General features: G+C 44.0%; 1 protein-coding gene across 2 annotated transcripts in view; it reads right to left on the reverse strand.

Annotated features, from left to right (window-relative positions):
• Nucleotides 1-2,808: 2,808 nt before the first annotated feature.
• The window catches only part of SNX7 (sorting nexin 7), a 120,936-nt gene continuing 96,028 nt past the window's right edge, over nt 2,809-27,716 (reverse strand). Inside the window, exons 9-10 of one of the 2 annotated variants that reach the window (XM_073643233.1) lie at nt 26,548-26,700; nt 2,809-3,347 (exon numbers count right to left, since the gene is read on the reverse strand). In XM_073643233.1, the coding sequence (XP_073499334.1) occupies nt 3,270-3,347; nt 26,548-26,700 (231 nt within the window). In that variant the 3' untranslated portion in view covers nt 2,809-3,269. The remainder of the gene's footprint in view (nt 3,348-26,547; nt 26,701-27,716) is intronic. The other variant, XM_073643234.1, reaches the window with a different exon arrangement.

The raw sequence follows: 27,716 nt of genomic DNA on the forward strand, positions 1-27,716 counted from the left end.
TCTCGGAAGTCCGTGTTCAGTGCTGAACTCGGAACACGGACTTCTCTCGGAAGTCCGTTTTAATGTTCGGAGTTCCGGTGGAAGTTCGAAAGAGAGATTCGGCTCCCCATACATTTCAATGGGGTTCGGGTTAAATGGGGTTCGGGTTCATGTTCAGGTTCGTGTAAAGCTCTGGTACCCGAACTTAACTTTGGAAATAAAGTTCAATTGAGTACCAGAACTCTAACTTCCACGGGTCCGCTCATCGACACCTGTGACATTGAAGACTCATGCAAATGTTTAAAAGGGGTTTTCCGGGCTCCACATACCTTTCTGCAGTCATTCCATGTGACTATGGATTGCCAAATTCTAACTGTTGCAACACTGCCTTATACACACTGTCATGATGACCTTCTGTTGCCAGCTCGAGTGGCCGTAACTGGACCACAAATATGCAATTTGAGTATTAGAGGTCAAATCAGAGGCCAACTAACTTCTTATCAGGTTCTCTCATTAGACCATTGAAAGACGCAGGAAAAGTTGTTAATATGCAAATCACATACTTCTGGTTAAAGAAGCACTCCTCCCATCAAAATTTGTATCCTCTTAATATACTGCAGTCATCATATTATAAAAAAAACAAAAAAAACCTGGGAGTCTGAACTGAAACGTAAATTGATGTGCAAGCAAAGTGTAAATGCATGTTCACATGAGGCCATTAGACAGAAAAAAAACAAAGACAAAAGCAAAATACACAAATACCTGAAAGTAAATGGATAAATCACAGTGCATAAAAATAAAGATAAATAATAAAGGGTATTTAGTTAACATAAATTTTGATCAAAATAATGTAAAAGCCATCCCGCCACATCACTTGACAAATGGTAAGGTTTTTAATATTAGAGTTAGCACTGTCCCATAAGGGTTGCCGTGACGTGGCGGGATGGCTTTTACATTATTTTGATCAAAAATTTATGTTAACTAAATACCCTTTATTATTTATCATTATTTTTATGCACTGTGCAATTTATCTATTTACTTTCAGGTATTTGTGTATTTTGCTTTTGTCTTTTTTCAGTCATCATATTATATAGCAGTGTGTACTTACAATTATTCATTTTGCTTCTCTACCCAGTTAATGGTTCTCTTTTCCATTAGGTCTATGACATCACGCGATTAAGTACTGACTGACTATCTGAACCCTTCTAATCTCTATGTAGAAACAGGAGGTCTATTATCCCTGCATGAGTCATCACTGCAAAGTGCCTGGGTCAAAAGTTGAAGAGGGTGATGACTCATGCAGGGAAGAGAGCTCACAAAAGAAAAGGATTACAAAAAGTTGGATCTATATAGCTCTTACATGGGATGTGTGAGACTAGAAAAACATGGCTCCTTTCTTTAAACCCTTCACTATGGACGAATTTCCACTTCAGCATTTTTGCTTTTTCCTCCCAGACCCATAACTCTTTTACTTTTCAGAGGACATAGACATATGAGAGCTTGTTTTTTCACTGGACGAGTTGTACCCTAGAATGGCACCATTCATTTTACTACATAGTGTACTGGAAAACAGGAAAAAAAATTCCATGTGGAGAGAAATTGTGAAAAACACGCAATTTATTTTTTTGGGAATTGCTTTTATGGTGTACATTTTGTGATAAAAATGACTGTAATATGATTAGGCTCATCAGTATGTTTACAGCGATACCAAATATTTTTTGGGTTGTATCGCCACTTTCCGAGATCCATAACGATGGAGGTGTGTGAGAGTTTCTTTTTTACGGGACAAGATGACATTTTTATTGATACCATTTTGGGATAGAGGTGACGTTTTGATTGCTTGTTACAGCATTTTTTTTTTGTGGAATTGCAGAGACCGTAATTTTGGTGTTCTTGATTTTCTTGTTTACGGTGTTTACCGATTGGGTTAATTCTTTTTATATTTTGATACATTGGACTTTTCTGAACGCAGCAAGTGATACCACATGTGCATTTTTTTAATATCTATTTTTAATGAATGAGGGAAAAAGGGGGGGGGGGGTGATTTGAATGATTATATTTTTTCAAAACATTTTTTTACACTGTTCACTGTGCTGGTTAGTCCCCTTAGGGGACTTGAAGCTGGGATCGCTGCATATAGTAAAAATCAAGGTCTCCTTTGAAGTTGAGCCGCAGGCTTACCTCCCTCCTCATTTTCTGAAGAGATGCAGTTATAAGTCACCAGCCCCACAGCTTTCAGAGCAGGTGTGCAGTATACAGTGATACCAGTATAGACTCCAGAAAAAAATCATTGATGGCTGAATGTGTTACGACAGAACTTATGCTGAGATTTATAGTTCGACCAATACCACAGCTCTGCTACTCACCAGAGCTGTCACTCAAGGAGGAAAGCCCGCCCTGCTAGAAACCAGGAAGGAAACTAAGGAGAATGCAGAGCTCTGAATTGCTCAAGAGACAAATCGAGAAAACCCCTTTAATGAATTTGGCACATCTTATTTAATTTGATGAATCAGGGCCTATAGGTTTTTACCAAGTACAAGACATTTTACTCAGAGGTTCTTTGTTGCTAATTCATCCGTTCTCTGCATCTTGGAAAATCCAAAATAATCGCATGGTTCTTTGCTAAAAACAATTGACAGCTCGATTAAAAGAAATTCTTGATATACCTTGATACTTATTTATATGGCGTATGTCTAGAATTTTTCAAAAAATGTATTGAAAATTTTCTAAGCTAAAAAGAATGATAAAAATTTCCAGAAATTAGCACTTGTCAGTGGTTAGGAATAAGTCACGCTGACACTGCTTCTTTTTTCTCCCTGTACTATAATTTAATAGAAATTATCCGTCTCCATCACAAATGTATTTTGCAATCATCATGTCGCCCTTTGTAAACCGCAGTACAGGTCAATATAAAAATCCATGCATTCACAAGACATATCGTATTAAACATTTTAATTAAAAGTTGTTTTTTTTACATTATACTTAAAACAATTACTAAAATACAAAACAGGTTGAAGAGTACACATAATATTAGGTGATGTACACAGCCCCATCCAAGTGGCTTTCATGCATATAAAAGTCTTGGCAGCCGAACATTTGATCCGTGATTACACAGGGTTGATTTTGGTGCCTGGAAGACTAGAGCGGAATAGGCTTTGGCAGCGCTTCATTGACGTTCTTGATGCTTTCTTTGTGTGCCGTCTCCACTTGGTCCTTATAAGAGTAAGGTCACTTCTTTGGTCATTGGGACACTTCTATAGAATATAACATATGTTGCTTGTTCAGGGTATTCAGGAGCCATCCTCTTGTGCGTCAAACTGTTCATCATATGACTGAGATGAAAGGAAGGTTTCCCATGTGGCAAGGCACTGCAGGAAAGTAGACAGATGTATACGTGAAAATTCTATTTATTCACAAAATGAATTGGAAATGATCTGCTAAAAATATAAAAGAAAAAAAAATATATAGAAACTATGTGCAACTGAGTAAAAAGCCTAAATAGGAGTTATACAGCGCAATGCTGGACAATCATTCCTAAATAGATCATCGATAAAGAGTTAGGTCCGTGCTTTCCAGGGGGATACATCAAAGATACAAAACAAAAAAAAATTCTTAATTCCTTCATACATGCAAAAGCAGCAATGTTTTGACCTGTGTGATCTTTATCAAGCTCAGGTTGAAACGTTGCCATTTTTAAGTGTATGGAGGAATAAAACCATTTCCATGTCTGGTAATCCCCTGGGGAATGCTGTAATTACTCTATATGAACATTTTGTACAGTTGATTCCTTGGTCTTATATGGGCTTTCACTTTGAGAGTGGTGCAGATAATTGGGTGCTTTTTCCATTCATAAATGGGTTGTCCACTACTAGGACAACTCCTTTTCAATCTGAATGTCCCAGTTAAAATAAAAACACCTATACTCCCAATCCCATGCCAACGCTGTTCCAGTGGTGTCGGCACTCGCGTTCCCAGGGCTCACATGAGGCTATGTCATGTGAGCCCTGGGGCTGGCCGCTCACTTCCTCTTGATTACTTACATGTCTGAAGGCGGGGACAATGACGCCAACGCTGAGTGGGTGCAAGGCTACCTGACATAACCTCATGTGAGCTCCGGGAAAGCAAGTGCCGACACCGCCGGAATGGCGCCGGCACAGGAGGTGAGCACAACTATGTTTATTTTAACGGGTGCAAACATTCAGATTGAAAATTGTCCATATAGTGGACAACCCCTTTAAATAAAGTATGTTATACTCTAAGCACACGGTCATAAAGGGGAATCAGAACCTACATTAAAAAAAAAAAAAAAAAAACCTTTATTGTAACTAAGGAGTTGTCCACTAATTGGACAACCTCTTCTCAATCCCCATTTTTCCCCCTTGTAAAATAATAACACTTATACTCGTCTTAGGTGCCATTCTAGTGGTGTTGGAACTTGTGGTCCCAGAGTTCGTATGAGGAAAGTGGCAAGCTGCTGTTCTTTCACGTCCTCCGGATGTATGTGATATGTTCGAAGGCAGGGAGAGCGAAGCCAGCACTATTGGCCATAGGATTACGTGACAATGTTATGCGATCCATGGGAAAGCCAGTGCAGACAACGCTCGAATGGTGCCGGCACCGGAGGAGAGTATAAGGGTTATTATTTTACAAGGAGGAAAATAGGGATTCAGAAAGGGTTGTTCAAGTAGTGGCCAACACCTTTAACCCTTGCCTGTACTGTGCAAAAAAAGTAATTTATTCAATATGCAAATCGTGGCGTGAGTGCTCCATGCATCGTGTCCCCCACTCATGTATTGACATGCCTTGCTGCGTTATGTTATTCTGCCTGAAAAGAAACCCAAGACTTGTGCGCACAAACTGGCAGAACAATAGTAGAGTGTGTGTGTGAACAGTCCCTACTCTTTCAGGTGTATCAATGTAGACAGGGGCCGTGACAGAGACAGCACACACATGCTGTCAGTGCATGTGTGTGCACATACATGGGTTTATGGTCAGACAGCACGCTCTCTAAGCAAGCGAGCGTTGCAAAATCACCAATACTGGGGGCAAAGGCTGCACCAAGCACCCAAATTTACACACTGAATAGGTGTCTTTTTTCTTGGACAGTAATGGCAATTATTATTTTGTTAAATATATGCATTAAATAGGGGCTATGTTCCACTATTTAACAGTGTGCGTGGCCTAATTTATGATTTGGGAGACTTGTTAGGGAGTTCTCCCCTTTTCCCAGGAGTATAGTCAACTATAAGCTTGTATACTGTATGTATCGATTAAAAAAAATTAACAAAGCCTACACCAGGCATTAATTTTACAGCAATAAAAAAAAAATGCATCTAACAGGAACCTAATGACAGTTCTTAAAGCTATTCAGACAGAAACCCATAACGAGGATAGGATACACAATGTGCGCATCTTCCGGCAAACATTTAGACATACACCAGGCAGCTGGTTATTACCTTGTAATTTACTATTGTATTAAATGCAATTTTTTTTTTTCATGGAAACCATTGTAGCATCTAGAGGAAGCTCCGGATCCAGCCCTCCTTATGTCATAATTACATGGGGTGGGAAAGCATGGCTGACTATATATGAAATTGAACCATTTTATCTTCTAGATATGGAGAGACAATTATTCCTGTTGACAACTTAATATCGATATTTCAGATACAGACGCTTGTGTCATTTTGGAGAAAGAAAAAAAACTTTTAAAAATTGCTCCATTTACTTCACTCAGAAGACGAAATTACAGAAAATGGCATTTATCGAAATCTTCCGCTATACTTCGTAGATAGAAAGACTTAAAAAGTATCATAGCAATGGTGTAACACGAAACTTGTGGGCTCCAGTGTTGTGTCTCCAAATAAACCCCCAATACCACACATCTTTAATAGCATTGCTCTTCTTATATGGGTCTAAAGGACCTTTTGGGCATCCTTATGCTCCCCTGCACCTATTATTGGGTCAGTTGACTTCTAGATTCTTTTTGCCATGATGAGTACTTTGCAGTCATTGGAAGATGTGATTTTTAAGCAAACAAGCTCAATGATTTTTGGAACCGCCATACAAATGTAGAGAGCAGCACATGCACAGGCACCACTCCACCCGTGAGATGACGCACGGACAGGGGCCTGTTTTCGAGATAGGTGGGCCCTGCATTTATCATATATTTATGGTCATATCATGTGGAAGGGCATTTGTCATTAACAGGCCCCTCTTTTGGCATGGGTACAAGTGGGGTGGACCAATTTTTCTCCAATTTATGGTTGGTAAAAAATAAATAAATCCTAGTCTAAATTCGATAGAATTTTATTAATCCTTTAAGAGGTTTTCCCCTGACCAAAAGATGATTTTAATCAATAGATCTTGAAATGATAATAAGTTCCACAATTGGATGTGATTAAATAAAATGTTCCGGTGCTGAGATAATCTTATAAATGTCCCCTGCTGTGTACTGTGTAATGTCTGTGTCTGACCGTACAGGGACATGGTCTGATCATACCACATCTCCTGGACAGGGGGGAGAAAAAGAGTATACAGATATTACCGCAGGGGATCACAGCTGATTCTGTGAGGTAAAACATTTCACTGCCTGCTTTTAAACAATGTTGTACCTCAAAGAAATAATCATTTGCGATCCTGTGCTGTAATGTCTGCATACTCTTTAGCTTCCTCCCCTGCCCAGGAGCTGTGGTATGATCAGACCATGTTCCTGTACGGTCAGACACAGCCATTACACAGTACACAGCAGGGGACATTTATAAGATTATCTCAGCACAGGAACATTTTATTTAAACACATCCAATTGTGGAAATTATTATTATTCCAAGATCTATTGATTAAAATGAACTTTTGTTTGTGGGAAAACCCCTTTAAGTAGAGAGAAATATTAGGTCTGTATTAATAATCCATTTCACTGAAAACAAGCCGAGATCTGGACAATGGCAGGAAACTTTTTAGTAAAAAGTCAATTGCATTGTGTAAAACATTATTTACTCCTATGGCTGCAGTAGCTGCCTGCATCATTATGGTGGATCACAAAAGTCATATAGCTTATTCTTAGCATATTAAATTATTTAGTTAAAAAAAAGTTCCCAAAGTGATAACGCTTAAAAGTCAGCAAGTATTCAAATTAAGAAAATAAAACCAACAACACTAAAAAAGAAGGTGATTGATGGCACGCCCCAACCATTTATCTTTAGAGAGTGAATGGCTCTTTATGAGGCATCAAAATCAACCAGGATCATCGCTGATTGTAATAACGGTACCTTTCAGACTGGCAGCTACGCGCAGTATCTCTCTTACTTGAAAAGAGCAGGAAGATTACGCTCCTTTAAATAGCATTAATTATCTTGGGACTCAATGGATTTTGTCATCTTCAACTAGATCTCACATGACTATATTACAAAAGAAAGAATATGCAGCAGCAGGCCGGGGTCTTCCCAGGGAAGTGTGGCGTCTTCTCATCTGATCTGGTTAACCATCTACACATACACACTAGAGATTATCAAAACGCTTTGTGTAACCCTGGTCCACGGTCTAGGTCAGTGCTCTCTGGTCATGGACAGAAGCTGCGTGAAACGTTCTGACCTTCTGGGTTCCTCGGTGTGGCGTTTGGTTCGCTGGCTTGGTGTGAAGCACAGGTGATGACGCACCAGTCCCTCATATCAGAAGATGAGCCCCGGATCCCTGAAGGTCAGGAAATTGCCACAGCTCCTGTCCACGGCCAGAGAGCACTGACTTGGTCTGTGGACCGGGTTGCCAGATGTGATCCAGTCATCTATAATATACATGATTGAGCGTGTTTAGAAAGAAGGGTGATCGAAGAAAAGCTTCAGCAGAGACACAGGACTGAAGAGCAGTAAGCACCATTATGGTCCAGCAGAAAGGGTGACGAAATTAGCATCAAGAGTGTTGCAGTGGTTTATAGCGAATTGGAGGGTCTTATCTGAATGGTTAAAAGGGGTTGTCCGGTCTAAAATAAAAAGTCAGCAAACTTATGAATCCCCCCCCCCCCCCAGTGCACAGTGCCGGGAGCTGGGACCAGCGGGCACATATGCGTTATGCATAGTCCTGGGCAGAACATGTCTAGTGGGCGCAGCCTCTCAATACAAGTGTATGGAGCAAGGCCATGCCCACTAGACTGGCTCTCAAACATATCACAGCCGTTCCCGGCTAAGAAAAAGGCAAATCCTTGCAGTGCACAGTGCGTGAGCTGGGGGGGATTCATAAGTCAGCAGTCACACAGAGTGACTACAGACTTTTCATTTTAGACCGGACAACCCCTTTAAAAGGGAATTTGTCAGCACGGAATGACTGCTCAAACCAAGTTTGGGGGAGGGAACGCTCATTACACCTACTTGTTTAACATTTATCTCCACCCTTTAAAAAGCCAAAGCTGGCAAATTAAAGAAGAGGGATGGAGTGGTGGAAATAGAGGGAAAAAAAAAGGAGATGGAAAGGTGCACTTAAAGTTTGGCCACACCAAGGGTGCATCAAGTGACTGTGCTTGGTTGGAACAGTCATTCTGTGCTGACAGAGTCCATTTAAAGGGTTATTCTCAGGATTCTATCTTTAGGACCACACTGCTGCCCAGGCTCCCTGCTTGCTGGGGAGTGGTGTCCCTGTAGTGTGCATAAATTGCCTGTGACCTTGGCTGGTAAATACCATTGCCTTTTTGCAATGTTTAAGAGAGAAGGCCGATCATAAAATCCAAAATTTGATAATGTGGCAGGATGTTTCCATCTGTATCTAATGGGCCTTCCCAAAGCACAAAATCTACAAAGGCCTAGTATGACTAAGAAAACTGCGTAAGGTACATTTGTTTTATCTGGAATTATTTGATGGCTGCCTGCCCAGAGGAAAAAAAAAATGTAACATTAGCAAAAATCAAAGATATGAAATTTTGCATCTTTTAGACAACCATATTACTAAGACAAATGGCATCAGGCTCGTCCCGAAGATTAAATGTGAATTTAATACCATGTACAACGTGCAGAGTCATTTTTCAGTTGCTACCCCAGAGAATAAGGTGGGAAGTGGACTGAGAAGACCTAGACATTGTATTTAATTATCCATCTGTCACTATAGGGAATGTATCAATGCACGTCCATTATAATAAAGTGCAAACCATGCAACTTACTGGGTTTTATAGAGGTATTCTATCTTTATCAAAGCCTTAAAACTGATTCTTTACTTGGAAGAGCTTAAAGGGGTTGTTCACTACTGAACGCCTTCACTATGTGGTTAATAAAATAAGAAAAAAAAAGCATACTTACCTCCCCGGACCAGCGACACTCCTTTGCTCAGAGAGTGGTTTTCACTCGCAATCTCGTGACATTGTTTATGTCACACGACCGCTGCAGACTATCAGCGGCCAGTGATGGACGGCAGTCTTCACAGATCAGTCAGATTACGTATGCTCCGGTATAAAACATGAGGCATGCAAAGGCATCTCCATGGGTGATCTAGAACATTTGCAAGAAGAATAAGCTTTGTTCTCTCACCAATTTACATTAATGGGATTTTATGGTTTTAATAAAAAAAATAAAAATACAGCTTAAAAAGGGATGTGTCATTGGGAAATTACCTCAGGTTTAAATCCCATTTTTGTGATAAACATATCTTGTTTAATTTGGCAATTTTTTTTCATACCACAAGCTTTACTAAAAATGAAGAATATAAATCCTTCAATTTTCACACTGGCCACTGGGGCTTTTTTAGACTAACTTCCTGTCTCAAAAAATTAACACGCACATTAGTTGAAATAGACTGCACACGCTCATTAGATGCTGAATATAACCGTCACAAAGTGAGGGGCAATAAGTCAGCACTATGGGCAATGTCCCAGCTGACCTTATTAGCTGTGTTTAGAGGTGTTACCTGTTATAGTAATCCTGCCTCTGATGATAAGGAGCCTGTTGAAAACGCTTTCTGATAGGACAGGAAGTAGGAGTCAAAAAAAGCCCTAGTGGCCGGCGTAAAAATTGCAAGATTACTAATTTTGTATTTGTTTTTTTAAATAAATAAAATACAAAAAGAAAAAAAATATTGCTAAAAGTAAAAAAAAAAATCTAACACAAAAACCTGATTTAAACAATAGGTCATCCCCTTTAAAGTTGAAAATGACAAAATAAAAAGATATCTACTGAGGTCCCAGTTGCACCAGTCTGCATAGCTATAGATAGGATGTCACCTCTGCAGCAAGAAAGACCAGCAGACAGCAATGTAGAGGTAGGTTCTTGGTTAAAGGGGTTGACTGATTAAAATATATATATATATCTCAAGTAGCCAAGGATGTTTATGCTTTAAATTGGCAAAATGACTTGCATACTGAAGCCTCCAAAGCTTCAGCTTCACCTCTCCATTGCTGCCTGCTGGTCTTTCTTGCTGCAGCGGTAACGACATGTTTACACCACTGCAGACAGTCATTGGAGCACCAGTGGCTTCAACGGATAAGAGCATCCTACAGATTATAATATAATTTATATATACATATAAATAAAAAAATAAAGACTTGTCCGAAAGTGTTGGCACCCTTGAAACTGTTCAAGAAAATGAAGTATTTCTCGAAGAAAATTATTGCAATTACACATGTTTTGTTATAATATATTTCCTTCGTGTGTATTGGAACAACAAAAAAAAAAAACAGAGGAAAAACAAAGGCAAATTGGACATAATTTCACACAAAACCACCAAAATGGGCCGGACAAAATTGTTGGCACCTTTCCAAAAATTGTGGGTAAGCAACTTTGTTTCAAGCATGTGATGCTCGTTCAAACTGACCTGTGGCAAGTAACAGGTGTGGGCAATATGAAAATCACACCTGAAACCAGATAAAAAGGGGAGAAGTTGACTTAATCTGTGTGTGTGTGTGTGTCACACTAAGCATGGAGAACAGAAAGAGGAGAATAGAACGGTCTGAGGACTTGAGAACCACAATCGTTGAAAAATATCAACAATCTCAAGGTTACAAGTCCATCTCTAGAGATTTTGATGTTCCTTTATACACATACACACAAACACGCATATATGAAGATTACACATATACCGAAGAGATTCCTGACAGTGTATATACTATACTAAGACATATCATAGTTCTCCAATGCCCGTGAGCGAGTTGGATATACATCAATGGGTACAAAACAGTAAATACACAAGACTCCGTCCGGCAGTTGAGTTTCCCAAGAACCAGGGTGTTTCGATTTTTAATGCAGGTTTCTATGACAAAGACTCAGTTATTTTTGTAGTAGGGTAAGATCTCCACTGCTTCCATCTTTCAGGCTCATCCATGTGTGAACCTGGTCTACAGGTAATTAACTATCCTATACACTGGCACGTATGATACATTTTATAAACGCTGTCAGCTAATGTATCGTGAATTATCTCCGTCCTGTTATATTTTTCAATCACAAGACACAATTAAATGCAGGAGGTAATAATGTCACAGAGAGGACGTTAACCTTGGGCTAAATACGCATTTTCCAATTCTGCCAATCAACCACAATTCAGTTTAATTAGTTAATTTAAGACTGTATGTTATTCCTAATTAGCCTGTGCCATTATGCTATTTGGCATTCAATATTCTGGCGTAAGTGCAGAAATAATGCACAGACGGACAGAACCGAGGTAACAATGGGGATTTTAATTAAATATTCTGAGTGTATTATTTAAAATTAGACTTTATTTCTTAATTAGTATTTGGCCATTGGCTTTACTGGAGGATTCCCAGTGGCTTTAGTCAGTTTCTTTATTTTAGCTGTAGGATTTGTCACCGTAGTCTCGTTATTAGAGGCAGATGTCTACAACTCCAGCTGCGAGGAATGTAATCGAATACAAGGTGCACATCTGTTTAGAGCTTTATGATGCCCAAAAGGTACCTGTCATTTCATAAAAAAACGGTAGAACATTACGGTCTTGCTGCTCGTATAGCCCACAAGTTAAAATTGCTTTTGTTGCACTTATCAGTCTTGTGTGTCCAAAAACTGTCCCAACTTTTACAGCCTGTAACTTGTCCTCTTCTAATTTTGAGTATGTGGATCCCTTTCATTAGCATCCTGCCAGCACTATAGGATCTGGAACTTCTTTACCTCACTTCCCAGCATGCATTGCTCCTGCTATTGACCAACAATTTGCCTTCCCTAAGCGGAAAACCCACCTCTCTGTTTTGTCTGTATGCAGTTTTTCAGACAGGAAAGCAGGAGTTGCGATAAAGACCTGTTCCTATTCCCTGCAATCGGTCTCAGATGGATTACGCTTTAAAACAGGCAGTGAAAAGTAAATTCAATAGTAGAGATGTCAAATAATGACTTATAGTGATCTGCAGAATATCTATGCATCACAGTATCTACCTAATGAGATCAAATTGTCTAAGAGGTATAATGACCATTTAAAGCAGGGGTCTCAAATACGCGGCCCCTGAGATTGTGTTCTGCAGCCTGCGGGACACTGGAGCTTCAGAGACATCATTAGGACAGCAGAGAGCGGGCCGAAGAAGGAGCGCTCTGATGCCTCTTCATGACATCATGCCAGAGGGCAAGGGTGCCAGAGCTGAGGCATCTCTTTACCAACCAGCTGGATTGGCTTCTGGTAGGTGAATGTGGAGAAGAGGATTTTTAACCACTTCCTGACAACCGCCAAACACATATGGCTTAGTGAGAGGGGACTTCCTGCAAACTGCTGTACATAAAGGTGCATCTCACTAAATTAGAATATCATCAAAAAGTTAATTTATTTCAGTTCTTCAATACAAAATGTGAAACTCCTATATTATATAGAGTCATTACAAACAGAGTGATCTATTTCAAGTGTTTATTTCTGTTAATGTTGATGATTATGGCTTACAGCCAATGAAAACACAAAAGTCATTATCTCAGTAAATTAGAATACTTTATAACAACAGCCTGAAAAAGGTTTTTAGAATCTGAAATGTTGGCCTACTGAAATGTATGTTCAGTAAATGCACTCAATACTTGGTCGGGGCTCCTTTTGCATCAATTACTGCATCAATGCGGCGTGGCATGGAGGCGATCAGCCTGTGGCTCTGCTGAGGTGTTATGGAAGCCCAGGTTGCTTTGATAGCAGCCTTCAGCTCGTCTGCATTGTTGGGTCTGGTGTCTCTCATCTTCCTCTTGACAATACACCATGGATTCTCTATGGGGTTAAGGTCAGGCGAGTTTGCTGCCAATCAAGCACAGTGATACTGTTGTGTATAAACCAGGTATTGGTACTTTTGGCAGTGTGGACAGGTGCCAAGTCCTGCTGGAGAATGACATTTCCATCTCCAAAAAGCTTGTGGGCAGAGGGAAGTATGAAGTGCTGTAAAATGTCCTGGCAGACGGCTGCGCTGACTTTGGTCTTGATAAAACACAGTGGACCTACACCAGCAGATGACATGGCTCCCCAAACCAACACTGATTGTGGAAACTTCACACTAGACCTCAAGCAGCTAGGATTGTGGCCTCTCCACTCTTCCTCCAGACTCAGCTGTACATTATAGATGACACCATGCTGCAATGGCCACGATTGGTATTAGAACCTATCACAGCCATTTAACCCTTTAGATATCACCGTCAACGGTGACCGTGGTATTTGGATAGATATTTGAAGGAAATATTTATTGAATCTGTTTTTTTTCTTCAATTTTGAAATCAACAAATATATTCATGCATGCCCTTAAATATCTTGTGCCTAGCGTACTGCAAAATCCTTGCTGACGGTGACTATTATATTCATAAATTTCTGACCTCATCTCCTTCTACCCACATGTAATCTCTGTTCCTCACAAGACCTTTTTCTTTCCTTGCTTCGTACTTTCCTCACACAACAGTCTCCAAGATTTCTCTTGTGCTTCCCCTGTGCTCTGGAGCTTCCCACGCCAAGAAATCAGGTTCTCTTCCATCTTGGAAACCTTCAAACGCAAACTGATTTCCCATGTCCTCAGGGAAGCCTACAACCGGAAATAGGCCTGCTATCACCACACTGCCATATCGGCAGCTTCTATCCTCCCCGTACAAGGTCTTTTCCAGTACATCGTAAACACTCAAAAAGTCCTCTCCCATTCTACCTAGGCCTGGGCAATTTTGCAAAAAAATAAAATCTTGATTTAATAAAAAATTAAAAAAATTAAATATAATATTCAACTACAATCTCAGTTATTTTTTTGTGGGTGGTGCTTAGTAAGAGCCTATCAAATTTACTATAATTTGTGCCAGAAAGAGGCGTAATTATAACAGAAATCTACTCCAGCTGTAAATGGGGGAAAATGGGGGATAGAGCTGACAGGCAAGGGGTCAGGAACAATCTTTATTCCAGTTTTATGGAGGGTAGGCAGCAAAGATGAGAAGCTACAGGGGGGCCAAATACTGAAGGGGCACATGTGAGGTGTTTAACCGTACTCCTCAGTACTGAACAGCAAACATACAAAAAATAAAAAGCTGGATGCAGGAAAGGAGCAAAATGTTAACCCTCGTACACTCAGAAGAACAGAAGTTACTGATAACACAATTTAGAAGGGAAAAACAGTGGAGGCATGGGGCAAGACAAGATTTTATGGAGATGCAAAAACTATTTGTTTGCTGGTCTTCCTGCAATGAGAGTCCTCGGAGCGGTGCCACAGCTTCTCCTCACCGCTCACCACTCATCTTATGCTCGGGTACCAGCTGCTCTGCCCAATCACGGTGTTCAGCAGCTCTGTTCTTCCTCCCACAGTGGCCGCTTCACTGATGACACAGGGCTGGCGGGATCATAGGGAGCGGGACTAAAACTAAATTTTTGATTTTGGCAAAAAACAGAATTGAGCCAACCTAAAATGGGCAATTAATCACCAAGCCCTAATTGTACCTGCCCGTCACTAACTTAGGGTATGCAGAGATGACTGTGTTGTTCCCTGAAGCGTCTTAAAGACGTCTCGTCGGAACCTCTTTTGCGGGGTCTCTGACGCCGGCATTTTTGTGTGTGCATTAATAGTGACCGTTTTTCCAAACAGAAGACGCCACAAGAGTGGACTGCTGACTTCTTTTAAAGCGAATCAGTCAGCAAGTTTTTGCTGTGTAATCTGACAGCATAAAGCAGTGACAGATTCCAGCAACGTATCACTAAATTTACTGGGTGCAGAAATTATGATAAATCTTCAGAGAAAACTGATTTCATCAGAGCTGGTAATGCTGTAGCACCGAATGCCAGCTTTCTGTCACTATACCTTATACATAGGAAGCTGCTAATCAGTGGTGGGACTAGGAGGCACAAGGCTAGTTGTCTTGTAATGATAACCTCCTGGTAATAAAACACAGATTGTATTGAAAGAGCAAAACACAACTCAGTAGTGACACATCACTGGAATCGGGATCTCTTTCACTACATCACGGTGCTCTCAGATTACATTGCAAAAACCTGGAGCACTCCTGAAAAGGCGTTTAAAGAGGTGGTCCACTAGATTGTATAATGCGCCCATCGATTTACACCTTTTAAATAAGTATTTTTGTAAATACCTTATGTTGCCATATTTGCCTGTGAGCGGCGCTATCGCTGCTAGCTCAGTCCGCCGCTGAGGTCACATCAACTTCCTGACTTCCTCGATTTCCTCAGACGTGATCCAATCGCACGCACACCCCCTGATTGACTGGACTGTGGGCGGCATTTCACTGCACGTCACAGCCCAGAATCCAGCATGCGGTTTCCCTCTCTGCTCTGCTTTCATTGGTGGCAAGCACGTGCTGGATACTGGGCTGTGACGTGCGGTGGAATGCCGCCCGCAGCCAGTCAATCAGGGGGTGTGCGTGGTATTGGATCACGTCTGGGTGAATCAAGGAAGTCAGGAAGTTGACCTGTCATCAGCGGCGGCTGCAGCCGGGGTCACGTAATGTGGACTGACCGAGCAGCGATAGCGTCACTCACAGGCAGCAGAAGGTATTTACAAAAATACTTACTTAAAAGGTGTAAATCGATGAGCGCATTATACAATGTAGTGGATCACCTCTTTAAAAAAAAAAAACTGCAAAAAAAATGAACAAATGCACAACTTTTGACAACTTAGGAGGGTAGACCCTACTGACCGATTCCCTTTTAGCTTATGTATTGGAAATCCTGTTTTTTTAAGTACAACATGCCAAGTGTGCTATAAAAACAATAACTAGAATAAAAATAAATAGGTGAGAGATTAGCGCTGCAGACAGAAAAGTCACTTAGCAAGATGAACACAAACCGAGATGGAGCAGCCCTCACTCTAACAAACGCTACAAGCGAAACTGGAGAACATTTTTAACAATCAATAACAAATCTCTTCAACTTGTAAACGTACATACAATGCAATAATGAAAAAGTGGTCAAAGCAGTACACAGAGCCTTTAAGGTTTTCTTTGTTGTGAATCAATATGTCAGACCGATATTGCTCAAGTGAAGCAAGTTAGGCATAAACTGTATTGCATTAATAACAAGAAAATCCCAAAAAGAGTCCCAAGCCACAGTACACATGGCTCCTGCAGTGACTACATTCTCTGGATAGCACAGTGCAGAATATAAAACTGGTTCAAAGAGTCCTTCTTCATTGTGGCTTTAATGTCTGGATACTGAAGCCTTAAAGGGATATTCCCATCTCCAAGATCCTATCCCAATATGTAGTAGGTGTAATAATAATAATTTTAGCAAATATCTACAATTAGAAATGTAGTATAGTATTTTGGATTCGCTATGTCACTTACCTCACGTACAGGCATTGCAGGACCTTCAGTATCCATGGTTACGACCACTAGTAGCTATCTAACTAACTGTCTGTATATCAGTGGTCGTAACCATGGATACCTAAGGTCCTGCAATGCCTGCACATGAGGAAAGAGACATAGTGAATCAGAAAAACTATACTACATTTCTAATTGTAGATATTTGCTAATATTATTATTACTACTACTACTACTACACCTACTACATATTGTGATAGGATCTTGGAGATGGGAATACCCCTTTAAAGAAGCCCTCCTCCTCCTCCCATCAACGTTTTCATCCTCTTAATATATTGCAATCATCATATTATATATCACTGTGTACTTACAATTGCCCATTTTGCCTTTCTACCCAGCTAATTCTTCTGGATGGATTCTTCTATTACTAAATATTTAATCCACCATATTGTGGCCACTGAATTAGGTTTTATTCCCACATACGTTTTCGGCTTTAGTCTATAGGTTGCTGTCACTTATAGAGATGAGCGGCAGAGACCGACCGACAGACAGACAGAGAGACCGACCGACAGACAGACAGAGAGACCGACCGACAGACAGACAGAGAGACCGACCGACAGACAGACAGAGAGACCGACAGACAGACAGACAGAGAGACCGACAGACAGACAGAGAAGACCGACCGACAGACAGACAGACAGAGAGACCGACCGACAGACAGACAGAGAGACCGACCGACAGACAGACAGACAGAGAGACCGACAGAGAGACAGAGAGACCGACAGAGAGACAGACCGACCGACAGAGAGACAGACCGACCGACAGAGAGACAGACCGACCGACAGAGAGACAGACCGACCGACAGAGAGACAGACCGACCGACAGAGAGACAGACCGACCGACAGAGAGAAAGACCGACCGACAGAGAGACAGACCGACCGACAGAGAGACAGACCGACCGACAGAGAGACAGACCGACCGACAGAGAGACAGACCGACCGACAGAGAGACAGACCGACCGACAGAGAGACAGACCGACCGACAGAGAGACAGACCGACCGACAGAGAGACAGACCGACCGACAGAGAGACAGACCGACCGACAGAGAGACAGACCGACCGACAGAGAGACAGACCGACCGACAGAGAGACAGACCGACCGACAGAGAGACAGACCGACCGACAGAGAGACAGACCGACCGACAGAGAGACAGACCGACCGACAGAGAGACAGACCGACCGACAGAGAGACAGACCGACCGACAGAGAGACAGACCGACCGACAGAGAGACAGACCGACCGACAGAGAGACAGACCGACCGACAGAGAGACAGACCGACCGACAGAGAGACAGACCGACCGACAGAGAGACCCACACAGAAAGAAAAAAAAATATTTTCAATGGGGTTCCAGTTCTGGTGGAAATTTGGGTACTGCTGTGGTACCCGAACCGAACTTTCTCAGAACCCAAACTTCCATCAGTCCGCCCATGCCTAGTCACTTATAAAGTTAAAATGTTCCACACAGGCTCTGCACAAGGAGAAGGGCACAAACTTCTAGCACAGTTACTGGCAATTAATAATGTAGGTTGACATCAGAGATCAGCTAGGATTCTAGATAGGGAACTTCACACTTGCAATATACTAAACACCCATCTGCACTACGCATATCTGTGTGACTGGCACCCTATAGAGGCCTGATCAAAGCTTTGAACTTCGTAGAGCGTTGACAAGTAAACCGCATTTCTGGATATCGCTTTTATCCTCCATCCTTGATTTACCAGCAGCGCAGAACTAACCCTTTCATTACATTTCAGTTGATTTCTTTGTGGGTCTGCAGCAGCCTTGACCCTTTTAGTGGTTGTGGTCACACAACCATACCAGATGAGTACCTTTGCCTTTGGTCTCCCCACTGTAACTCGGATAAAACCCTATTGCACTTGTTATAGCAGTTTTTTTTCACCTTAAGTATAATACTAAGCAGCCCCGCACTCATCTAGTGTCTGCATTCTGCTGGGAATCGGTGTACGAGCCTGCATTCGTATCACTAAGAATGACCTGCTGAACATTAGATAGATTCCTCTCAAACAGTCAAGATCAGCAAGATCACAGCTCAGCCTCTCTGGTCATCTACTTATTTTAGAAGATAGTTGAAGGAAGGATAATCCCTCTTTCCTCCTCCAGCCATGCCTGCAGGCATAGATGGTACTGGCTCCATCTGCTCATGTCATGCTGAACTTGCCAGGCATTCACTGATGTGTGCACCTCATGGGTTCTTCCTAGTCATTTTTTTTCCAGCGCATGACACATTTAGTGCTCTCCCGTCTGTATAAAATACTGACGACATTATTACAAGAAGCAATGCTAGAAAAGTGGATTAAAGGGGATGCTGAAGGAGTCACAAATCAGAAGAAAAAGGCTAAGGAACCCCCAATGATCTCAAAACCTGCATCAACTTTCCAAGAAGGAGGATGTTATCACTTACATATACAGCTATAACATATCAGACAATGCAAAAAAGGCTGGGTGAAAATGTGGCGCCCCTGAGGGTTCGACCGCCACAGGAATGCTGCACTTCTTTAATGGAGTGTGGTGTTCCTCCTCTGAGGTAAGCCTGGTGTGATGGTAGTTACCTAGCCTTTTGCATCCAACACCACATTCCACCAGAGGGAGCTAGTATGCACTAGGTGCTGCTCCCCTGGTTACAGGGAGACTGAGGAACACAAAGTGGTAAGAACCAGTTAGTGGGTGTGGGTGGAGGAACAGTTAGTTAGTGACACATCTAATTTCATATTTAATAGAATGCCATCTTTGATCTTGGTCTTTCTGCTGGTTCAAACCTGGTCCTGTGTGGACCTGTCCTTCTTAGTAGTCCTTTTTGGTTGCTGTAAAACTACTGTGTGTAATGTGACTTCCCTCCGGGAGCACAGATCCTGTGTGGGCCTGCACCGGCAAGGGACACAGCCCTCGTACCCTGGCCTTGGGACAAGAGGAAGGTTGCAGACAAAGAATGTCTCAACCCGGCCAAGGACCAGGATCAAGAAGGCCCGGGAGCTTTAGAGTGTGGCTCCCTAGCAAATGGGTCCCGGGGAGGATGCAGACAGAGCGGAGCACGCCACCTGTCCTCGCCTACCTGATCTATTCAGAGGGATTCCGGCTGCAAGAGGGGTACCGGCCCCCGACACCCGACCTCGTACTCTATGTCCAGGACGGGAAAGCCCGGTTAGGCCCTGAGGATCCCGCCGGGCTTGGGATGGAGAGGAATTGCCACCCGAGCCCTACACCTGAGAGGAGCTCAGAGGGAGACCTGGCCTATCTACACACGCACAGACGGGAAGGGGTAAAGTCTGTAGTGCAGGAACACTCTGGTGTAGGGACGCTACCAAACACTGGACTTCCTCGGAGGTAGTCGGACCCCCGTCCCTGGTGGCCGCAGGACTCCGCGAGGAGCAGGGAGAAGCCTTGCGCTGCTTTTGAGAACTGTGAGTAAAGCCTTGGAAATTCATCCCTATGGCCTCCGGACTGTTCATTACGCGCCATACCACGCGACGCGGTGCCCGCACTCCCCGCGCTACTACTACTACCCCTTTCATCCTGACTTGCCTGCCCTGAGGCCGCGCTCCACCTGTGGGGAGCAGCGAGAACTCTAGCCGCCATGACACCGGGCCTCAGCGAACTGTAGCGGTGCTGGTGGCGCATCACCAGACACCACAGGTGGCGTAGTCGACAGTTACCACTCAACCCGGAAAGCCCTAACATCATTTTCAATGTGACGGCCCTGGGCACGGAACGGGTCAAGGCCACGACTGCATCCCCGTCCTCAACATCTGACCCGGCTCTGAGTACCCCATCTTCCCAGGGCAGGGCTTGCGAGCGTCACATCACTGGCGTAGTCGGCAGGATATCGTGCCCGCAGCAACGGAGAAAAGTGCCCATTGCTATCGGGTACTGTTTGCCTTACACCTTGGACTGTTGTTTTACACTTAAAAATGGCGCCCGCCCAAGAAGAACAGGCGCCATAATGCTGTGAAAAGACTGTCTTTGTACTCCTCCCATCGTGGGCTTGGCTCCCGCTTGGCGCCAAAAATGTGGACTGCCCCTTCCATCAGAGACTGTCCGCGGGGTAATGCCCGTCAAACAGGATGGGCTGAACGAAGGCGGGCCTGTCAGCATGCCGCCCAGGAACCGCCCCGAAAGAGGAGGAAGAAGAAGGAAAGTAACAAGGTGCAGCCATGTCAGTCGGAGCTTGGCAGTGAACAGAGGCGGTCATGGATGCCCTTGGGGAACGAGGCCATGCGACTGCTGCACCCAATCCAGGCCCTTCATCTGGCGGAGAGTCTAGCGGCAGTGTGTTGACACCGGGAGACTTCGAGTTTCTAAACCAGGAGGCTCCAGAGCTTGCTAGGAGGCAGAGAGAGGCCCAGGAGGCGGCGACGGCAGCATGGAAAGCGGAGATGCTGTAGCGAATCCGAGACCGCCGCCGAGGAGTAGAGGCTCGGGAAGCAGTCGGCCTGGAGGTCGAAGTGGAAACTGATCTGACGGCAGGTGAGGATGCAACCCCTGCCCCGGCTGCGGAGCCATCGGGACTGATCCTGGACCTCATGGCGGAGTATGTACATCCCCAAGCTGTCACCTGGGAGCAAGCGTTAGCTCCCGAGCTGCAAGCGGCAGCTATCGGTGGGGATTTGCACTGCCATGGGAGCTCCGTGACGGAGGTGCCTGGAGCTGCGGAGGAGGCTACCGACTCCAACCCGGACTGGTCCGCCTTATTAGAGGACTCGCAGCAACCCGTCCTGACCCCGCTACCTGACCCGGCGGTGACCTGTCCCGAGGCCGAGGAGTGGGCCTGGGAAAACCAGGGGGGCGACCTGATAGGCTTCCCGTGGGAGACCAGATCTGAAGCGCACAGGAGGAGCCAATGGTGCAGCGATCAGGTCCTCCAGCTGGCAAGGGAGCAATGTCGGCGGGAGCAACGTTGCCAGCGCCTCGAAGTCCGGACCAAGGCTACAAAGACTCGGGCGCGACAGGAGGAGGCCACCCGTCCTAGCCCCCGGTATGAAGGCAAGGTTGTGCGACTTCACCAGCAGGCGGGGTAGGGGTTTATCCGGTGCCCCATGTTCCAGGACGATGTGTTCGTCAGCAGGCGGGACGTCGAGCCGCGCCTTAAGAAAGGACACCCCAGCCGGAACCTCTTCCCGGGCAACACAGTGACTTTCACTCGCCACCAGGGGGAGCGTGGGTGGTACGCCCTGGACGTCCGCAAAGTGTCTGGGAGTGACGCCACCCCCTCCTCAGCTTCAGGTGACCGGCTAGCCTCTGTCGGGAGGAATGAGCCCTTCCCTCCTCGCGAGCCCCAAGTCTAAAGCAGCCCCCGGCTGCTGTTGTAGTTGTTTGAAGTTTAGTTAAATGCTGCTATTTTATGTTTACCTTTTCTTATAGAGACTTTGGTCCCTGCGGACTATGGCAGGCGGCGGACTGCATTGTAAATAGTTATGCATCTATTTAGGTGCTCCCTATTGGTTTTATACAAAACCGTGCCTACTTTCTACCTCAGACCTCAGAAGCAAAACCTGTCTGGAGTGGCTTTTGTAGGGGTCCAGCTCCGGATCTTCATGCCCTTCAGCCACCCCAGGGCCCACGTAGAGGGTTTAGGGCAGGTCCCTCTTGCTACTGAACTGACCGTCGTCACCTTTAAGCAGTCCGCTGTCTTGATCAAAAAGTCTCTTGTCTTAATTTATAATTTTGCACTTTTATGCCTTTGTACTTTTATAATTTTATACTTTGCACTTTTGTACTTTTATAACTGTTATGCAACGTTACAAGAAATGTGCCTCCCATAAAGGGATGATAGTTTTACTTGTTATATAAAAAGAAATTTTCCTGGGTGCTATTCCTTTGCAGCCCGCGGACGTGCTGTGTTTTACCAGGGGGGAATGTGGCGCCCCTGAGGGTTCGACCGCCACAGGAATGCTGCACTTCTTTAATGGAGTGTGGTGTTCCCCCTCTGAGGTAAGCCTGGTGTGATGGTAGTTACCTAGCCTCTTGCATCCAACACCACATTCCACCAGAGGGAGCTAGTATGCACTAGGTGCTGCTCCCCTGGTTACAGGGAGACTGGGGAACACAAAGTGGTAGGAACCAGTTAGTGGGTGTGGGTGGAGGAACAGTTAGTTAGTGACACTTCTAATTTCATATTTAATAGAATGCCATCTTTGATCTTGGTCTTTCTGTTGGTTCAAACCTGGTCCTGTGTGGACCTGTCCTTCTTAGTGGTCCTTTTTGGTTGCTGTAAAACTACTGTGTGTAATGTGCGTTCCCTCCGGGAGCGCAGATCCTGTGTGGGCCTGCACCGGCAAGGGACACAGCCCTCGTACCCTGGCCTTGGGACGAGAGGAAGGTTGCAGACAAGGAATGTCTCAACCCGGCCAAGGACCAGGATCAAGAAGGCCCGGGAGCTTTAGAGTGTGGCTCCCTAGCAAATGGGTCCCGGGGAGGATGCAGATGGAGCGGAGCACGCCACCTGTCCTCGCTTACCTGATCTATTCAGAGGGATTCCGGCTGCAAGAGGGGTACCGGCCCCCGACACCCGACCTCGTACTCTATGTCCAGGACGGGAAAGCCCGGTTAGGCCCTGAGGATCCCGCCGGGCTTGGGATGGAGAGGAATTGCCACCCGAGCCATACACCTGAGAGGAGCTCAGAGGGAGACCTGGCCTATCTACACACGCACAGACGGGAAGGGGTAAAGTCTGTAGTGCAGGAACACTCTGGTGTAGGGACGCTACCAAACACTGGACTTCCTCGGAGGTAGTCGGACCCCCGTCCCTGGTGGCCGCAGTACTCCGCGAGGAGCAGGGAGAAGCCTTGCGCTGCTTTTGAGAACTGAGTAAAGCCTTGGAAATTCATCCCTATGGCCTCCGGACTGTTCATTACGCGCCATACCACGCGACGCGGTGCCCGCACTCCCCGCGCTACTACTACTACCCCCTTCATCCTGACTTGCCTGCCCTGAGGCCGCGCTCCGCCTGTGGGGAGCAGCGAGAACTCTAGCCGCCATGACACCGGGCCTCAGCGGACTGTAGCGGCGCTGGTGGCGCATCACCAGACACCACAGGTGGCGTAGTCGACAATTACCACTCAACCCGGAAAGCCCTAACATCATTTTCAATGTGACGGCCCAGGGCACGGAACGGGTCAAGGCCACGACTGCATCCTCGTCCTCAACATCTGACCCGGCTCCGAGTACCCCATCTTCCCAGGGCAGGGCTTGCGAGCGTCACAATTATTTAGGATATTTGAAGATGAATGGTTGTTTTTGAGATATCAATTTTCCTCGCCTATAAAATGCCCATACACAACAGAGAGAGCAATATGAATAGTGGAGTAAGCCACAGTAGGTCACTTTTGGTAGCAGCTTATCTCCCCGGAAAACAAAGGAATCCAGAGTGCAAATATAAACTCTCTGATTCTTCTCTGACCCAATCTCACCTATGGTGAAAGAGCAGGAAGACCTTTAGATACATTAAATTGGCAGCAGGTCCCACCAAAATTGGCAGGTTTGGCCAACTTTAATCTGATACATTCGTGGGACTTAGGAAGTACAACATTTTTTATCAGTGCCTAATCTATTTTGTGAGGTCTAGAAGTGGTTTAACACTACAATATATAATTCTGATGGCAATGAAAATATAGAAATAAGCAAAAAGATCTGCACTGGTGAGGTGTCCACTTCAGTACTCGATGACAGACGGACTAGGGCATAGGGAATTGCTTTTGCCTTCACTCGTATGCCGGCGTCCTAGGAGCCTCTAGCGAGTACTAGATTCCCACCAACTCAAGGTTTAACAAACATAATAGTCCTAAAAAGACTAGTGATCACAAGAGGCACCTGGATTCCGGCATTCAAGTGCCGAACAAAGAAGTTTGCACTGCCTTGCTCTGTATGTACCAATGAGGATAATGTTCCAGGGAAATGCTTAATTTTTGGCTCATATCTAATACACAGTAAAATCGCTTTAAAAAGAGTTACAGTATTTTGCGGATTATAAAATGCACCCCAAATTTTGGGGTAGAAAATGGGAACATTTTTTATTTTTAAATGAAATGGCGTGCCTTATAAATCGGTTTTAACTGGGGGGTGGCAGCAGTGGAGTGGGGATCACAAGAGCCAGGGTCACTGCTTCAAGAGGTCGGCGGCGACTGCGGTAGGAGTGGGGCGATGCCGCAGGTCTCGTCCTCTCAGAAAGGTCGCTGATTCAGGAGGACTAGGATGGTGGCGGGAGTGGGGCGATCCAGCAGGCCCAGTCCACAGAAGTCGGCGGTGAGCTGAGGTTCCTTCTTCCGTACATAGCCCTGTGGTGGGGTTCGGGAAAATGGCTTGGAGGCAACGCATGTGCAGATCGAGATCTCGAGAGACGATATCTCGTCTCCAGATATCTCGTCTCCCGAGATCTCAATCTGCGCATGCTCCGGTGGCCATTTTCCCAAAGCTCACCGCAGGGCTATGTACGGGAGAGGGGACCTCTGCTCAAAACTTGCCTCTTCTAAGAGGACGGGGCCAGCAGCATCGCCTCACTCCTGCTGCAGCCGCCAACCTCCTCAATCTGTGACCCCGCTCTACTGACGCCGCCCCTCAGGTAAAATACCATACCTTCGCATTATAGGCCGCACCCCCTTTTTCCTCCCAAATATTGGGGTAAAAAAGTGTCTTTTAATATGAAAAATATGGTACTTCAGTTCCGATCACTTCCGCAAATGAGGTCAGTGATATCACATCTACATAGACCTGCCAAGTCACAAGTATGAGCGGCAAGTATTGTGCGTACCTGTCCCTATAACTAGGCCCCTTTTTCCTCCACTGAATAAGGCCTCATTCAGATGTCCAACTTTCTTGTGTACCATACTGTGGTGCGAGTGTCTTCCGATTTTCTCATATGTTAAGAAATAAAAAAAAAAAAATTGATATACAGTGGTGGCCGAAAGTATTGGCACCCCTGCAATTCTGTCAGATAATACTCAGTTTGTTCCTGTATATAACAATCTTCTCTAATCTGACAGTCTGTGACAATCGTGTCATCCGAGTGCGGTCCAATTTTTTTACTGACCCACTGACTTGTATTACAGATTTTGATTCGATCCTCAGATCAAAATCGAAGAGGTCTCCGTTATTTTCTGGGGACCTCTCAGTCCCCGAATGGCCCCATAACACTCATACCTCTGATAGTCTATCAGTGAAAATCAAGGATAGCACTTGTACAGAGAAATCGGACATCTGAATGAGCCCTAGGTGAGGTTTTACCGTATTTAAATTCTTGAAATAAGACCAGATGTTTTTTTTTTTTAACTAAGTATATTTCAGTGAGGCGATTTGTAAGATGCATCATTTCATGGTATTAATCTTGAATAGTTTCCACTCAGCACCGCTGTGCCATGTTAGTAAAAACAATTTGCTAAGACACGGCTAATTTCACAGCATAATAAAATATAAAAGAATTCTGCTTAAACTGGAGCGAGGACGAAATTGAATGCTGAGGATTCAATGGTAAAAGGACTCTAACAAAAGAGCACATTCTAGTTTACAATTTGCGGAGCACTACTTGGCCTAAATTGTCCATCGGTTTACTTACAACCATTCAATAATGTGAGGACAGAGCGAGAAAAGTAATCATAAACGTATAAATGGAAAAGAGGTAATAAATTACCATCTCCATTTCATAGTAATTCCAACCACACAGTCAACAATCTTCTGAGGCTGGTCATCTCTTATATTCCACATGAGATGTTATGTAAAAAACACAAAAGTAAAAAACTACAACAGGTGGTAATAACAGCCGGTAATAAATGGTTACGTAGACTTTCAGTACAAAAAAAAAAACCCAACAAAACTAATGAACTACATCACCTCCTGATAATGGTCGATCCTGCTGTCGGCCATGGTTAGAAAAGTAGCTTTTAAATCAGTCCGCGTGTTTTTTGTCCATCGCTCCCAGTCCGCTTTCAAAGCGTTATTGGCAAATTCTACTTTATCTTCAAGTTTTTCAATCTCTTCCTTCAGCTGCAAAAAACAGAATAAAGAACAAAAAATAAATAAAATAAAAAAACACTTAAAGATGTAAGTGATGCCTTAAAAAAAACAAAAAAAAAACCTAAACTAAATGATCTACTGCAAGTAAATTAGAAGAACAGACGTGTTAGTCCATATGAATGGAGCAACGTTGCAGTACCAGGCACAGCCATTACGGTATGGATGTCGCAGTGCTGGGTGCTATGATGGGTACTGCAGTGAGCATTGCTGCCCCTTCATTGTGTTGATTATTAGGGTTTTCGGAGGTCTGATCACAAGTGATTATTAGTGTTGAGCGATACCTTCTGATATCGGGAAATATCGGATCGGACCGATACCCAAAAAATATCGGATATCGCCGATTCCAATACTGGAAACCAATGCAAGTCAATGGGACACAAATATCGGAATGAAAATAAACCCTTTCTTTTCTTGTAGGTTAATTCTACATGAAGGAAAACAACTAAGAATAATGTAGAATGAATTACATGAAAAGCCGGCAATTCAGCAGCGGCATAGACCAGTACCCGACAATTTAGAACAGAAAAAATAGAGCATCACACATAGATTAGATACATAGAAACATGTCAGTCACATATATAATAAGTACAGTGACAGTGTTGCTTACTGTACTTGTCATTTAGTGTTAAAGGATTTATTAAAAAAAATAATAGTGTTTTCATGCACTGTCTCTTTAAAAAAGCCGGCCGGCAATTCCGCATCGGTACCCGACAATTTAGAATAGAAAGAATAGAGCATCACACATAGATTATATACATAGAAACATGTCAGTCACATATATAAGAAGTACAGTGATAGTGTTGATTACTGTAGTTGTCATTTAGTGTTAAAATAAAGCATTTATTAAAAAAAAAAAAATTGGCATGGGGTTCCCCGTAATTTTAGTCTCTAGCGGAGGTTAAGCAGACGGCTGGGGCAGATGTTTGAAGCCTGGGAAGGGGGTAATACCCAAGGAGCTTCCCAGGCTACTAATATCAGCCCCCAGC

This window comes from Phyllobates terribilis, unplaced genomic scaffold, assembly GCF_046119375.1.
Source record: "Phyllobates terribilis strain yellow unplaced genomic scaffold, ASM4611937v1 Scaffold_8__6_contigs__length_399053987, whole genome shotgun sequence".
In the NCBI taxonomy this organism is placed as follows: domain Eukaryota; kingdom Metazoa; phylum Chordata; class Amphibia; order Anura; family Dendrobatidae; genus Phyllobates; species Phyllobates terribilis.